The sequence below is a fragment of the Silurus aristotelis genome, assembly GCF_946808225.1.
Source record: "Silurus aristotelis genome assembly, chromosome: 27".
NCBI lineage: Eukaryota > Metazoa > Chordata > Actinopteri > Siluriformes > Siluridae > Silurus > Silurus aristotelis.
The window spans coordinates 3,216,600-3,233,936 of record NC_139600.1 but is presented as its reverse complement, the minus strand read 5'-3'; the positions used below and the strand labels follow the sequence as shown (position 1 = coordinate 3,233,936).

The 17,337-nt window shown below is 40.8% G+C and overlaps 1 protein-coding gene across 31 annotated transcripts in view; it reads left to right on the top strand.

The window, feature by feature from the left end:
- The window catches only part of LOC310721075 (neurexin-1a-like), a 331,556-nt gene that overhangs the window by 184,504 nt on the left and 129,715 nt on the right, over nt 1-17,337 (top strand). For all 31 annotated transcript variants that reach the window (XM_083532317.1, XM_083532316.1, XM_083532314.1 and 28 more), the window contains one exon: nt 14,576-14,757. In XM_083532317.1, the coding sequence (XP_083388443.1) occupies nt 14,576-14,757 (182 nt within the window). The remainder of the gene's footprint in view (nt 1-14,575; nt 14,758-17,337) is intronic.

Below are 17,337 nucleotides of genomic sequence, written 5' to 3'. Positions count from 1 at the left end.
AAAAGAATCCTAGATGAAAAAGAATCAAAAAAAGAAAACATGGAAGTGGAGACAAAACGTGTCCTTTGCGACTTTTTTGTATTAGGGAGATCCATCATATTTATTAACCGGATGAACACTAGGCTAAATTCCTCATTAATCTGGACCGCACTTGAGCTGATTTTAATACACTGTAGCTGTTTTTAGTCCCACGAGAGCCTCTGTGGGGACTTTTGTCTTTCTCATGGATGCCAGGCTTTTCCCATTCGAGCTCTATCGTTTTCCTTGCGTTTTCTCGGAAGCGCCTCGCCTCACCACGTCTCGCCTCGCCTTGCCATTTTCCACCCGGCTTCCTCTTTGTAATTATCTCCTCTCATTCTCACTCCCATCATGCTTTTTTTCAGTAATTGGAACTGCTGTTCAACACCACATCTGTTGGTTGTGTGGGTAAGAAAAAAAAAACAAAAGAAAATCTAAATGATGCGAGCCTTCGTGGGTTTCGATAGCCTCTAAAGTGAATGTTTATCAGACGAATTACTGAGTAAGAACACTTTTTTCTATGTCTCTTTTTTCCCCCTTAATCAGCTGCAGGATGTGTTTCAGTAAAAGCATTCAAAGAGGCAATTACGCTTAAAGACTAGTAATGTGATAATTATTTATCATCTAACGCTGTGTGGCAAGCATGTATAACATGTAGGTGGAGCGATGTAGCGAATGAAGTAGGATGAGGAAGAATATATGAAGCAGGGAGGGATTATATATAGACGGGGACCTTGTCCAACCGGTGTACATGCCTCAGACCAGTGGCTCGCTGCAGGACAAGTTAATTATGACAATTTAGCCTGTCAGCAGCAGGCAGACCTCGTGTACAGGAAAGGCCAGCTTGGAATATAATCCTCTGAAAGCTCTTAGGGAGACACCGTGGTTGCCACGATGATCTGTGTCAGTGTGAGGCTACGATTTCCTTGTTTTTAAACATGCATTTTGATGGAAATTAGCCAACATTGATGCACAGTGCACAGGGATCGGTAGTGTTGTCTCCCTTCTGGGATTCAAAGTACAAGCTTTGGCATGTCACTCTTTTTTTTTTTTTTTTATACGAACTGCACTCTCTTTCTCTAGATCTGTGTAAATACATTTGTCACCCTTCGTTTTGGATTTGTAGCACAGTTGAGTTCAAACACAGCGGTTATATACATGAGAGGCAATCGTGTCAACCCATGAGGGGAGCCAGAACTCAGACTGGGGTGGAATAAGGGACAAATAAGCGATCATAAAGTGTCAGGAATATAGCAGGTTTACTGCTCCTTTGCAAGGAAAAGGTAAAGGAAAGGTGAAAGACAAAGCGTAGCTTCATTCTTAAGGGCTTGCTCAAGGGCCCCCCATGAGTGGCAGCTTGGCGATTCCGGGGCTTGACCTTCCAATAAGTAATCCAAAGCCTTGACCACTCCCATCTCTCCCCTGCTTGTCAAAAAAACACCAGCAACCAGACTTTGCATGATAAGTAAGAAAGTGCTTGTCTGACATCGTGCCAGGCTTCCATAACAATGGAGGAGTGTAGAAACTAGGGCATCAAAATAAGCCCAGATTGCAGCCTGAAATTGAGGGACCCTGCTAGATTTGAAGTAGTGTTTTTTTTCCGAAACTGGGTTTTTGCGAACATTTTAGAAATGGATTACTATCAAACATTGAACACAACTCCTAAAAGTATCCTGTAGGTTTAAAAAAAAAAAAAAAGGCTCGAACCATAACTGCTGTCAAAGGGTTTTTCCTAGTTTGGCCCTCTGGGGTGACCAGTATAATCAGGTTTCCCGGTCATAAGTAGATTCAAGGCTTTTAATAAGGAACAACTAACCATTCAAGGATGTCCTGAGGATTGAAAGTATACAACTAGAAAGGACTTTTGCACCCCCTAGGAGCAACCCTAAAAGATTTTAAGTGGAATTGCAGTGGGTTGCAAGTTTCTTAAAAAACTTCTGCAGGTCACATAAACAAGAATTTACTTTTTTAAATATTTAGAACCATTTTAAACTTTAGGTGCATCCAAAGTTAACAGCATGGTGAAGAGCCTGACTCAGCAATTTGCCATTTATATATTGTCATTATTATTTTTAAGCCATATACCATAGAAGCATGATGCAAGATCATTTAATCAAGGATTGTTTTTCTTTCCCCGAGTAGAAAATCTTATGCAACGCTTTGACCCATTCCCTAGTCACTTATTTAACGTCTGGCTTTCGGCATGAGACTTTGACCCAGTATGGTATCATTATTTGAAAATGATTTTCACTTTATGCAACAGTCAGTAAGGCAATAAAATAAAATAAAATAAAATAAAATAATTGGAGGAAAGGTTTTTGATATGGGAAGGCATACATGAGGATGGCATTTTACCGAGTGATGGTTGTGGCACTAAAACATTTGCCTTCCACTGATGTGATCATTAGAGCAGTATACTGTATGTGAACCTGGGTTCTAGAAAAGGGAGAAGGAGGCCATATGTATTATTATGACAATATGCCATAGAACATCCCATAGACAAATCAGGTTAACAAATGCTTTATTTCGTTATTCCCATCTAAGGCATCATCTTAAACAATATGGAGCCAATTTGATTTTCAGACGAAAGAATAATATGCTAGCCAATCTTTTAAATGTGTTGTTGATTACCTAGGGACCAGGGACACTGTGGTTTCTTTGTCAGCTGTCTTACTATACTATGAGATTGACTGGATCTTTTTGCACAGCCAAGCGACTTGGTTCTACCCCCTTCCGTCATTTGCAATCTGTTTGGCCCGAGGACTGTTTGTTTGTCCAACTATGAAATGGCCTTTGATGAGCAATCCGAATCCGAGGTACTTTCAGCCAGCCAGGCTTCCTTATGGATCTATTCTGTTTATGGGAGTTTGGCTATAAGGATTTCTACATGTGGAGGTGAAGATGAATGAGTGGGGCGGTGAGCTGTAAAGGTTTCCATCGACAGGACCATATAGATGCCGATAGCGCCAGACTTATTAAGCAAACACAAGGACGGCTAGCAGCCAGCGGCTACTGATTTAGCACTAGCAGAGGGGCTGAGAGCAGATGAAGTCCATTAAAGCACTGGCCAGTTTTGTTATGGACAGCCGAGGATTCATCATGCTGAATGATCTGCTGGAGCAGAGGGAGGAGTAGAGGGTTCATGTGCCGATGATAAATTGTCACTTGATAAAATTGGTAAAGAGAAATAAAAATTACAAATGATGATAAAAATTTTCGGAGTAGAAGCTGGGAGCTGTCAAAAGGATCGACTGTGTAGGATCCTACCTTCTGCGGGAGAACCAAATGAAAGAACTCAAGTACTTAAAAACTTGATATATTTTATTTGTAAAAGTCCATCATTTCAGTTTGCAGTGAATTTAGCATTTAGGGCTTGCATTTACTTTAACAGCATTAAACACACCCACTTATCCAGAGTGACTGAGCAGTCAAGTGTTTTCGAGAAAAAGGGCTTTGTTTAAAAGGTCCAGCTGTGGCAGATTGGCAATGCTGCAATTTGAACTCACAACCTTCTGATTAATAGTCAAGTCAATCAAGTCAAGTTTATTAGTATAGCGCTTTTCACAACAGACATTGTCTCAAAGCAGCTTTACACAAATCAACAGTTAAGGTGAATGGTGTGAATTTGTCCCTGATGAGCAAGCCGTGGCAACTGTGGCAAGGAAAAACTCCCTTAGATGTTATGAGGAAGAAACCTTGAGAGGAACCAGACTCAAAAGAGGAACCCATCCTCATTTGGGTGACATCAAGAGTTTGATCATAAATCCTTCAACAATACAGAACACTGGAGAGTGAGAACTAACATGATTACTGGAGTATAAGATTATAAGTGATGTTCTTTCTGCAGTCTTATACAGTCTATATGGTTTGTAGCTCCTAGTTTTAGAAGCTCAGCATTTGTGATAATCACAGATCCAGCATCAGCTTCTCCATGCCAGAGCCTTTAAACACTCCAGGAGGTCCAATGTCAAACTCCACACATGTAGCGGGATCCAAATGGCACTGGTACGTCTCTAGATGGTTCGGGATGTTTGCGAGTTCGGCATCTACTTCTTCAAAGGTCCGTAATCATCACGAGGTGGGAGGTGACTGGAGCTGGCCAAACCTCAGGGTGTCTCGGGATGGGGAGAGAAAGAGAAGCAGTGGAGATTAATTAGCGTAGCTGCTGTTCATGATATTAACAGCACAAGTTGATAATGTGCATGTGATCAGATGTTCTGGAGCACAAGGTTATGATGTGATGTGTGTAATGTGTGTTATGTGTAGGCTTTGCTAAAAAGATATGTTTTTAATCTGCACTTAAACTGGGTGAGTGTGTCTGAGCCCCGAACACTGTCAGGAAGACTATTCCAGAGTTTAGGAGCTAGTAGCTCCTAATAGCCTGACAGATTAACCACTGATCTACAGTGCCACTCCTACACATGTTAAATATAATCTGGTTGTAACTAGCACCCCAAAGAGTTCTATGGTAGGCCTCAAACATTTCAAGGTTCCTTGATTGGTTCACTTGACACAATCAAATGATTTAATGGCTGGAATTGGCTCCTTTGACAGGGTAAATTAATCAACCCCAGAGCAGCACAGCAAACAGAACCCTCAAAACACTAAAGGGTTCTTTGGTAGGTCTCGGTAGGGAATCAGAAGGATTTTCCTGTTCCTCTTAGACATGTAGAACTGTGAAGAATTTATAATAAAATAGAATATACTTGCAAATGTGGGGTCAGAGCACAGGGTCAGCCATAATACAGCACCCCTGGAGCACAGAGGATTAAGGGCCTTTCTCAAGGACCCCAAGAGTGGAAGCTTGGTAATCCTGGGGGCTTAAACCCTCTCCCCTTCAATCGATAGCTCAGAGCCAATTACACAGACGACCTAAAAAACATGAAAATGAAACACCAAAAGGAAGGCTTGGTGCAGACAAAGACCCATCAATGGCACACAGTGTATGTGATAAGGACATGGAAGGCAAACAATCAATAACAAGACAGGAGAGAAGCCAGGACGACAAAACTACACAATGATACACAAACATGGTGCAGAAACCCGGAAGCATGCAGTAGCATTTCGAGCTGAAATGCTGAAATCTCTTGACATTGTCATTTGCTTCTTATCTTATTGTTTTTTTGTCCTCTTTATAACTTAACCACTGAGCTACCACTACAACTATATTATAGTATATAGTGAATAGCATATATAATTTCAGACAAATTTGTAAAATTAAATATCTGGTCTGATAGGCTTTAGTAGTATTTTCTTTTCTTTTTTTTTTTTTTACAATGAGTACATTATCGATAAAGTAATTATTCAGCAATAATATGAGCTCAGCTCCAGCCCCCCATGGTTCACAGCATGCTAATAATAGCCAACCACAAGCCAGCATTAAAACTGCCTTTGATTAGCCATGTACATTTTTTCATGAGTGACCTCTCAATCTGAAAAGCTTTCCGCTTGTAAGGAGAAGTAAAAAGAAATAAATAACTGTAAACAAAACTCCTGAATAAGTCAAACGCACAACCAAACAAGACCAGCCAGGTATTAACAATTCAGCGTAGACATAAGCGAATCTGACAGTCCTTCCTCTGGCGTAAGCTTTCTCCTTATACACTGTAACTCCTTTCCTTTGCCGCACGACAGGATTGAACAACACCTCAACATGGAATGCAGGCTACACAGTTCAACAACATGTCTGAAGTTATAAGAGCGTATCCCGCCGACAGAAAACAAAGTGCCATGACAGGAAAAGCCTATGTAGGCCAGCATCAAGGCCCTAACCGGAGCCGACTGTATGCTGAGCATACACTATACCTTGTCCTGTGGTGCTCTTAATAAGGGTCGGCAGAAATTTTTTTTTACTGGAATTGTTTGAACTTAGACAGACAGGTCGGATTTGGTGGACTCTTCTTGTGGTGTAGGATAACAGCCCATATTGCATACTTTTATGAACTATAGCATCAAAAGATTCTTGAAGCTCTATGCGAATAAAATGCATCATGCTTGTCTGACTGATTATTTGAGACAGTTGTTGCTATCCAACCCTATGGCTAGTTTGGCTAATCCATTTCGATGACAGAAGCTTTGACAGTGGTATGGCTGTGAATCACAGTTTTATATAAATGCATTCATTCTGATATGTTCTGGTTTCCACTCCTCTGGCATAAGGGTTTTTTAAATTTTCTGACCTTTAGGGAGGGTCCTACACAAGAAGCAATTACAGTAATTAATTAATCCTTCTGTTGACCACATAGAAAAGTCCTGCTTGCTATCATCTAATGAGGGATACACGCAAGTCCAGGTGAAGGACATTTTATTCCTCATTTTAGTCTTTAGCAATATTTGGTTCCCACACAGAAAAATTATATGCTAGCATACATTCAGATTTAAAAACTAGCCGAGGTCCCAACCGGAGCCGACTATATGCCGAGCATGCACATGTTCTGTGGTGCCCTTAATAAGCTCAAAAACATGAACATGACACACCAAACCAAAGGCCTGGTGCAAAAAAACACCAATCAAATGTAGACAGTGTATGCAATAAGGGCATGAAAGGCAAATAATCAATAAATGCGACACAAACATGGTGCGGAAACCCGGTAGCTGAAATGCTGAAATTTCTTGACAATGTCGTTCGCTTCTTATTTGATTGTTTTCTGTCCTCCTGATACTCGAGCCCTCATCATTACTGACACCTTGTCATTATATTTGAACAGACTGATGGAACCAATTTAGCAGAAGGCTCCCTGAATTGTTGCTGTAATTTGCCCATGAGGGTGTTTTTTTTTAAAGGTTCTATTCTGTGGGCTAATGATCAATTTTAAGGTATTATCTTGATGCCTGCAGCTTCAACTAATTGCTTACTTTGCCTGGTCTGTAGCTACGGCATACATCGAAGAACCTTGGGAAATCTCAGGAAGCAAGAGTTTTATAGGTTGGCAAGAGATGAATTGGTTTCCTTTTGTTGCATTGTAAATAATGATAAAAACATCATAGTGAGTTATTGATTATTATATTGATGGTCCATTCAGAGTAGGCTAAAAAACCAGTGTGGACAGGTGAATTCAGAGAGTTGCGATTTACACCGTAGTCTTTATTTCTTTTGCTAGGGTTTTAATCGGATTCCTTTCCTCCACCTCTGTGCAACGGAGGTAATATAAGGCTCATTACAGGAGCGACCACACTAGAGGTCAAAGGAAAGACAGTCGGAGCGATTGACTCTTAGCTTGACGGCAACTTCTCGTGCATATTTTTTTCCCCGTCCGTCTTTGTCTCGATTTCACCCCGTCTCCCGCCTCAGACGCCGAGGCATATTTAACATGCTAATCGCTTGGCTTGCGGAGGCCTCACGCTTCATTAAGTGCCGGCAGGAATAGGCTGGGGCGCTGAAATTTAACCCCATTACGGTGTCATTAGCTGCATTCAGAGCTTCCTCGTCCTTACCGCATACTTCCGACAACCTCCTTTAAGACCGGGGGTGAAAATGATGCTCAGGTGATACAGAAAATTCAGATCCACTTTATAGCTGTCTGTCGAACCTTAACAGTTTACTATGAGACATGCCGAGGTGGAGAACTATGAACGGAAATATCCTAAATATAAAGCAAGACGATAGTAGCGAAGGAAGCCAGCAAGTCAAAGAGCTACCAACATGGGAATTTTATATTTCCAGAAGCCCACTATAGCCGATAACTACAACAGATCCATATCAGCGTGAGCATCTCGGTAGAGGAAGAGAATGGAGCTGTGTGCTGAGGGATAATTATTCTCCACCTCTGGAGCCTGAGAACACACGGCACCGGATTTCACACCCACAATCCCCTCTGTATTTCAGACAGCGCCTGTAAACATTGACTGCTGAAATATGAAGCCTAGATGGATACTTGACTGAGTGGGTTGTGGTATAAGGGGGTATGGGGGTTTGGGGTGTTTAACGGTATGAGGAAAAAAATTACAAAGATATCGGTGACTTGTTTTTCTCTGAGATATTTGCAAGAACGAGGAGGTGGTAGACTCTTGGGGCCTTGAGCAAAGCCCTTGAACCCCCAATGGGTGCTCAGTTGTGGGAATGGAAATAAAGTACTCCACCATGGACGGTCCTAAGCCCAGCTGTAAAAGAAGAAAAAGGCTAGCAACCCAACCCCGTAAAAATAACTGCTATGGAAACTTGCTCAAGGGCTCAGCTTGAACTTTGGACTTCCTATCGAGAGTCTAATACCTTAACCATTAAGCTACCATTCTCTACCCCTGAAGGCTACCAGACAGATTCATCCAGAGCCGTTAACTAAGTTAACTTAGTTATACATCTGACCAATTGAGGGTTAAGGGCCTTGCTCAAGGGACCACAGGCAGCTTGGTTTTGCTGGGATATGAACCCATGAATTTTTCAGGATTTTCAAGCAATTAGTGTCAAGAAAACTAGAAAATCAAGCATTTAACATTTATAGCATTTGGCCCTTATTCTGAGCAGGTATGATTTCAAGGCCTTGTTCAAAGGCTCCAAAGTTGAAACATTGTGATGCTGGGATTCAGACCGATTAACTTTTAAGCTGAAGCCCAACAACTTATCCACTGAGCTACCACTTCCCCAAATCAGGTTCTGCTGCATCTAGCATTCTAAGGAAAGTTCCTATTTTACGCTCAATCGAACCAAACGGATGCTGCGAGTGTGTGAAGTCTTTACTATAATTATTTGATGACAAACTTGATTCGGAATCATGGATGTTGTCAGCGAATTGGTTGAGAACAATTGTGATGGTTATTTTCAGCATTTTTAAGCAATTACTGACAATTAAACTAAAAACTCCTGCGTTTAACCTTAAAAGCATTTAGTAGATGGACTTATCCTGAGCGGGTGAGGTTTTAAAGGCCTTGTTTAAGGCCCAAAAGTGGAAGCTTTCAATCAAGTCCAACATCTTAACAACTGAGCTTCTACTTCCAACTGAATACCACTGAAAGTCACCAAAAGAGCAATATCTCAATGAACTTGGCATTTTCTAACCGATACTGATGTATTCTACATTGAATATTTAATGAATTCTCAAAATTACAAAGTGCTACAGGATTTCTAATGTTTTCTCACCAAGCCGGCATTCAATAGGGGAAAAAACCTCCAAGGAAACCATTATAACCCAGCGGAGATTTAATCTTCAGAACAATTAGCCATTTATTAAGGCTGTTTGGTTTTTAAAAACATTTCTTTCATATATTTGATCCAGATTTGCTATAATTATATTCGCTTTGTTTCATTAGCGAGTTGTATTAGAACCTCATTCCTGATGAGGTTCAACCTTGATATATAATTCGATCTTTATGGGATTTGCTAGTAACCTTCATATATTTTCCTTATAGTCCCCTGAATGTACCACAAGGGCACCTGGGAGTCCTTAAATACCACTCGGAGTATGAATCTGCCTCGGACGTTTTCCTCAATAATAAGGAACAAGATATATCCACTTCCACACAACCAACCTGCAGACCTCTGGCCCACAGCCCATCATGAAACATGCAAGAGTATCTCTTTTATTCATCACTTAACTGCCAGAAATAAAACTTTTTTAATAACGTTTAATGACAGGATCCGTGGATCGTTTTTCGGTCCATTTCGCTCAACCTCATCGCGCTACAATATTCAAAGAGCTCTTCTCACATGTATTATGAAATGGTGAGACAGTGTGCAAACATTCAAATCCTGGAACCTAGGGCTACAAAATGTATAGAAAACAATCAGATGCTTTGAATCTAATCATGATGATGAAACCTGTTTGAATTTCTGATCATTTAACCATAACCTTTAGCCTTAAGCTTGGCACTACAGGTGCTTGTTTCTAGCTTTGACAAGTCCCATAAGACCCTGAAAGATCCTTGTGTCCTGCCTCATATAGCTAATATATATATATATATATATATAATCTATAAATCCTGCTCCGACAATTACTGCACTTCAACACAGGCAGGGTTTTCTATCCACCTGCAAGAACCCTTGAAACAGCAAGGCCCTTCGTCTGTAATTCTGACATCAAATTGTGCAAATTAATATTTAGTTTGGATCGGACGCTGAAGCCAGTGTGGTTTCTGTCATCGTCTGCCTGCTGCAGTGAGTCAGAGTTGAGCTGGAATCTAGCTGGAGGCTTAGACATGGCATGGCAGGGCTTAATAATAAGCGGTGAGTTTGGGCAAAGTAGATGAGGGATAGATATATATATATATATATTTATATGTGTGTCTGTTTCTTGAAAGCCATGGCCTTGTAAAATTGGATCCAGAGCCGTATTGCTGATCAGCATGCGAGCGGACACCCGATTGCGCCATCAAACCGAATACAAGCGAACAAATATTGGTGTTTGCTTCGCCGTTTGAATGCGCTCCGTAACTCCAATTTCATTTCTCTCAGCCGCTTTCCCGAAGCAGGTGGGTGTTTGATAGAGAGCAGGCCAAGGCGAGGAGACACAGGAGCATTTGTCTCCGTGCCGTAAACGATTCCACCGGGCTGCGGAGGGACTGGAAAGCAAATATATAAATAAATGCAAAACAGGTTATTGATATTGTTCTCGCCTCACGAAGGTAGTTTACAGGAAAATGTTGCGGATTACAGTCAGGGTGATGTATGGCCTATTGTTCTTGCTGGAACGGTCAATGAATATTTAAACATCTCCAGCCTGGGTGCCCATTATCAAGCATCTTTCCGTTTGTGCATCCGAACACAACAAAACCAGTCGAGCAAATTGCGCAACGATGCTCACCTGAGCAAGCTTTCCCCGAGAGAAAGTGTGTGTGTTGGCGCAAAAAAATTTTATTCAACGACGAACCACATTGTGCTGAATTCCAGAATTCGTTCTGGTTACGTATAAATGCTCCTTACTGTTATAGAAAATATGTAAGGGTAAAGGTGTTTTTTACTTGTACCTCAGAGCACATTAAAACTCTTTCTTCACATCTCCCAGTTATGTTAGCCATGATACAGCGCCCCCTGGAGCACAAACAACTGAAGGGCCTTGCTCAAAGACCCCGAAAGTGGCAGCTTGGCCATTCTGGTTCATGAACCTGCAATTTTCTGATCAGTAACCCAAAGCCATAACCACCTAGATACCAACTAGGTACCATCCCCCCCAACGACAGTCTGGTATCATGAATCTGAGTTTGTAGACACCTTTTTTTTTTTTTTTTATACCACTTTACCAATTTACCAATTTTGTGACCTGTTCCAAGTTAATATCAATTAGGTAACACCATTTTGAATTATTTATCCATTTCTAGCTACAACTCATTCACTCGTTCACTTACCGGTTCCATGTTTTTCTTTCAATTAATTGTAATGAAGGAGATACAAGGATGCTGTTGGTTAGAACACGTACAGCGTTATCTCATATAAATTCATGCCAGCAGTGGACAGTAAGGAAGTAAATGTCATTTGTTAATGCACTTAAGTAGCTTTTTTGGTGAGACTTTTACTGTAACTTCACTCAATTTTAACTATTTAACATTTTGCAAAATCAGTCGTTCCTTTTTATTTATGAGGATAAAAACTTCAACGGTTAAACATGCAGCAATCCACCAATCAGTGTGGAGCGTGTTTTAATTGGCGCTTGGTGTATCCACTCATCACCAACATACGGTTCAGCGCCAGTTCAACAGCAAGAACAACATTTAGAGAGGAATTAACGATGGACGAAACTCGAACTCACCACAACACCTGTGGGTTTATTTGCACAAATCGTTTGAAGCAGTTGAAAAGGTTTTGTGCTCATGATAATTGTAATAGAAATCGATCAGTGTTTGAGTCATCAATATCATTTCTATTAATAGACCAGTGTGCTGAGAGTCACATTCGAGTCTTTTCACATAAACTGAGTTGATTAAGTAAAAGAGTCTTGTAATAAAAATGATTATAGGGAGATCAAAGACATAATAAAATAAGTTCATTTGAAGGGAAATATTTTTATTTTATTTCAAAGACCACTTTTACTGGAGTCATATTTTATCGAGCGAATCTCTACTTTAACTCAAGTACATGGTTTGTGTACTTCGTCCACCGCCGATTCATGTTACCCAACATGGTATCAGGGTTTGTTGGACTCTTGAAGAACCCGGATGTCATATCTGAACAACCGCAATCAATCAACATTCTGGCTTCGCTCTGAGAAGTTCACATGGACCCCCGGGTGCTTTACAAAAGCAACAAGAGAGGGACAGGAAATGGGAGTCGCACGAACGTCCTCTTCCCACAATGATATGCAATGAGCAATATCTTTATGCAATCATTGCAGTATCAATCTGAACAACATCGCCCCCTGCCCCACACTACGCCTTCCCCACATCATGTTCTACAAGATTGTCTGCAATCTCTAAATATGTTGCCCTAGTTTGTGTCGTATTATGTATCGTTTGGACACGACGACCAATGAGATTTCCTTTTCCTAAGATTGGATGTTGGATTAGAAAGTCCAATTTAAGCCACTAATTAAATTTGGAATGGTGATTTTTATGACTGCATTCTGTTGCGGTTAAACCAATCGAGACATTGAATAAATAAGAGGTTTTCTCTCAATTTTTTTTTCCTCTTTGTGCTCAGAAACATGTTCCTGCTTTCAAAAACCAGTTCATTCTTCTTAAACACTGAAGCGTTTCCTCCGACATGCTCCTGCCTCGCAACTTCGATATCGTAATTCCAAAACTTCGGATTGGTACGTCCTCTGCGGCCTCCGACAAATCTGTTCTTTTGTGTGGCAGGGACCTCAGAACCGTGACCCTTCCAGCTAGCACGTTCACCGTAGCCGAAAATTTATAACATACGAGAACGATGAGAGCGACGTCCTTTTCAGGAAAACACCTCCTCGTCTCGAGCGTGCTAATTAGAATCCGGCAGGCCAAGCATGACTTCGCCGCTTCCTAAGATAGCCTCGAAATCTCGCCTTTACGGTTGCTTGAAAATATTGGTGCCCACAAAGTCCTTCCTTAACGCGTACCCGTTTGTTTTGGTGCATAAGAGCTGATGTCGGTGGGTAATTTTATTTAGCTAGTTCGGATCATTCTTTGCTAATCTACGTCAGAGTTATTCGCTCTGAATGCGCGATGCAGCACCGATATATGAAGTAACTGAGGCAAAATAGGATTAGGATTGTACTTTGCAGAAAAAGGTACTGGAACAGTTGCATTTTCCAGCCATATGTGGGTTCTTTCCTAAAATGTTAGCATAAAGTTTTAGCCACAATTGTATACGACTTTGGACGCAATATATTTTCTTCAGTTGCACTACATTTATAAACTCACAACCTTATGATAAGAAGTATAACATCTTACCAGAAAAAAAACATTTCTACCAGTTCTCTATTAGTCCGAAACGAAACAATTTCCAGTTCCATGAGGATATGGTTGGGATGGGATGGAGTGGAAGATCTCCTGCTATAGAGCTCCACACTTTTGGCATGAATTGGAACACACCCGGGGGGAGTGGTGGCTCCAGCGGTTAAATTGCCGATCGGAAGGTCTGGGGTTCAAGCCCCAGTATCGCCAGGCTGCCACTCTTGGGCCCTTGAGCAAGGCCCTTAACCCTCTATGCTCCGGGGGTCCCTTACGAGGGAAATATCAAGGTCCGTGACATCGGAGTGACGTGGGGCCGCCTTCCCGTGGGCTCACCACCTGCAGGAGGGACCGTAAGGGACGGTGCTGTGAGGATTGAGCAGCAGTCGAAGGCGGGGGCCTGCTTAGACTGCTGCCCCCGCGACCCGAATTGCGGATAAGCGGGAGAAAATGAATGAATGAATGAATGAATGAATGAATGGAACACACCCAGGCCTCCTCACCTCACCCCAACCCTCCGGGCCGTGGACCACCACCGGTTTGGGGTAATTTTGGTACCGGGCCACACAAAAGAAATACATAACTTACAAAATGTCCGTTTTATTCATCATTTGATTCTGAACAATTTATTTTGGAAAATTCCCAGATTCTCTCCGCCACATCTGTCTATCGATCACTTTTGATGCATGTCATGATGCCTCGGTCACGTCTTACCTCCATCCGCTACCTTCTTAAAGGGGCTCTGGCCGCTAACACATAATACATTACCGCTAAACTCAAACCCCCAAGCGAGAAAAATGAACAAAATACAAAACACAGTGGATTCACGTTTATTATTATATTTAGAAAATTCCAAGTCGTATCATTTTATTTTGATGTATTTATCCTCCACTCTTTAAAGGCCGGTCCGTGAAAATATTGTCCGACATTAATCCGGTCCGTGGCACAAAAAAGGTTGGGGACCCCTGGTATAATAGACTGTAGAAGTGTAGTGCCTATAAGATTATTCAAAATGGCGACTGTGGAAAGGAAAAAACTCCCTGAGACTTCATAAGGAAGAAACCTTGAAAGGAATCAGTCTCTCAACAACAAATGTCTTTTCTTTGTTATGTTCTAGACGTTCCGAAACCGGTATCTCTTTCTTTCTGTATTGAAGTTAATAATGAAGCTGGTTATGTTATAAACCTGTGAATGGACCGATTCTGAAAAATCTACCGCAAAAACTAACGAATTTCGCTCGTCTTTCATTTTTTGTATTTGAACACAGCCGGAACGACGTACATATTCGGACGTGAGGGAGGTAAGATCACGTACACGTGGCCGCCGAACGACAGGCCGAGCACCAGAGCTGACAGGTTGGCGCTGGGCTTCAGCACTCAGCTTAAAGACGCCCTGCTCATCAGAGTGGACAGCTCATCCGGACTGGGAGACTATCTCAAACTGCACATTGTGAGTGGACCCTCAACACACACACACACACACACACACACACACACACACACACACACACACACACACACACACACACACACAGACCCCGAGATGCTGGAAAATCGATACCAAGAAACACTGAAAGCTGCTCTTTTTCCGCTTCATTTTATTTCTATCTTGAAGTAGTATTCTTTCCGAACAGGAATATGATTGCATTTTCACCCAGCTATTAAAAATTCATCCATCTTTTTTTTTCTCTCTCTCTCACACTTCTTTTTTCTTTCTCTCTCTTTCTCTATTGTTTGTCCTTAAACTCATGTGGTAATGTGGGTTTTTATACACATCTCTGACCCCTCGCTGACCTTTCTCCTCCTCCTCCCCTGAAAGAAATAAACCACCCCCACATGGACTATGCACTCACACAACACACACACACATGCTCAAGAAATTCGCTCAGCAAACATGTCGACACATTTCACAGATTGAAGATGTAAAAATCACGTGACGCTCGGGTTTATTTATAACACTGGAAAACCGTCGGTAAAAAAAATAAATAAATGTTGTTAAATAAATAAATAATTTTATTTTGAATCAATTATGACTTTTTTTTTTTTTCAAATTAAATAATAGTTGTAAAAAATTATTTTGGGAAACCAAACTGTCCCATGAAAAAAGAATGATGCAGAAATAAACATGTAAATATAAATGCATCATATAAAAAAAGTAAGAATAAAAAAATTACAAATTACTTGGAATGAACAATAATGCAAATAAAAATGTCTGGATAATTATATTCTATATTATTTAATATTATATTATATTATTGGAAAGAAAAAAATTATTCATTTTGAATCAAATTACAATGGGAAAGAGAAAGAAAGAAGGTGAAACAGGCCCATAGACGGAAAGATACCTGGATAGAGAGAACACAAAAATAGAGTGAAACAGGATGAGAGACAGCGATAAAATACAGAGAGATGACAAAACAAAAAGAAAGAGAGACAGAAAGCTATAGAGAGAATGAGAGAAACAAATACAGAAAGATGGTAAGACAAGAAACAAGAGACAGACAGACAGTTATATATATATAGAAGTAGAGACAGAGAGAGTGTGTGGTAGAGAGAAATACAGAAAGAGGGTGAGACAGAAAAAGAGACTACCAGACAGATAAACAGAGAGATAAAGAAATATTGAGAAAGATACAGAGAAAGTGTGAAATAGACAGAGCAAAAACAAAAACAAATTGAGGGTGGAAAAGAGAGAGACAGACAGACAAAAAGAAATGTATATATAGAAAGATATAAGAGAGAGAGCGAGAGAGAGAGAGAGAGAGAGAGAGAGACAGACAGACAGACAGACAGACAGACAGACAGTGATATAGAAAAAGAGAAACCGAAGGTGTGATAGACAGAAAGAAAGAAAGAAAGAAAGAAAGAAAGAAAGAAAGAAAGAAAGAAAGAAAGAAAGAAAGAAGAGGGTGTTTGTGAGATAGATAGATATAGATAGATAGATAGATAGATAGATAGATAGATAGATAGATAGATAGATAGATAGATAGATAGATAGATAGATAGATAGATAGATAGATAGATAGATAGATATGAAGAGGGAAAGATGCAGATAGACACAGAGAGAGAGAGAGAGAGAGAGAGAGAGAGAGAGAGAGAGAGGGAGGGGGGTAGACACCACCTGAGATGAAGTCACTGTTAAGTTGTCTCATGAGTGTGTAAGCAGGTTGTCTTGAGCACATTCACACACACACACACACACACACACACACACACACACACACACACACACACACACACACACACACACACACACTCTGACGCACAACTCCCTCTGTGCTTCCTGAACTCAGGAGACTTAGAGACATGTCTGAATATAGCTAACATTAGCATGTCCGCTACCGTAGAGACTGCAGCATAAGAACAGGAGTGAGGGGAGGAAGACAGGAAGGATGGAGAGATCCGGAGAAAGAAATGATGGCAAGAGAGAGTTCGGTGGAGCGATGCGTTTCCTGTACCGGCTCGATGACTCAGCCGCTTTCTCGCCTAGCGATGGGGTGTGTTAATAGAGTGCATAAACTCTAAAATATGTCTGTGTTGCACATAGCATACATCTATCTATCAATCTATCCATCTATCTATCCATCTATCCTTCTGCTCTTGTTCTCTATCACTCTTTTTTCTGTGGAATAATATAATGATATTTGAAGGATTCTGAATTTTACATTTAACAGTTAGAGAGAAAAGGAGAGAGAGAGAGAAAAAGAAAAACAGAGCGATAGATAGAGAGACAGACTGAAAGAAAGATAGAGAGGTTGAGAGAAAGACAGACAGAGAAGGAGACAGACAGAGACAAATAGAAATAGAGACAAAAATTGTGTGAGACAGAGATATAGAAAAAGAGACAGACAGACAGAAAGACAAATAGAAATAAAAAAGGCAGAAAGAGTGTGAGACAGAGCGAGATATACAAAGAGGGTGCAACAGAAAGAGTGAAATAAACAGAGAGATGAACTGAGAGATATGCGCATAGTGAAACAGAGAGTGTGAGACAAAAAGAAAGAAAGATGGATGGACAGTTTTATATAGA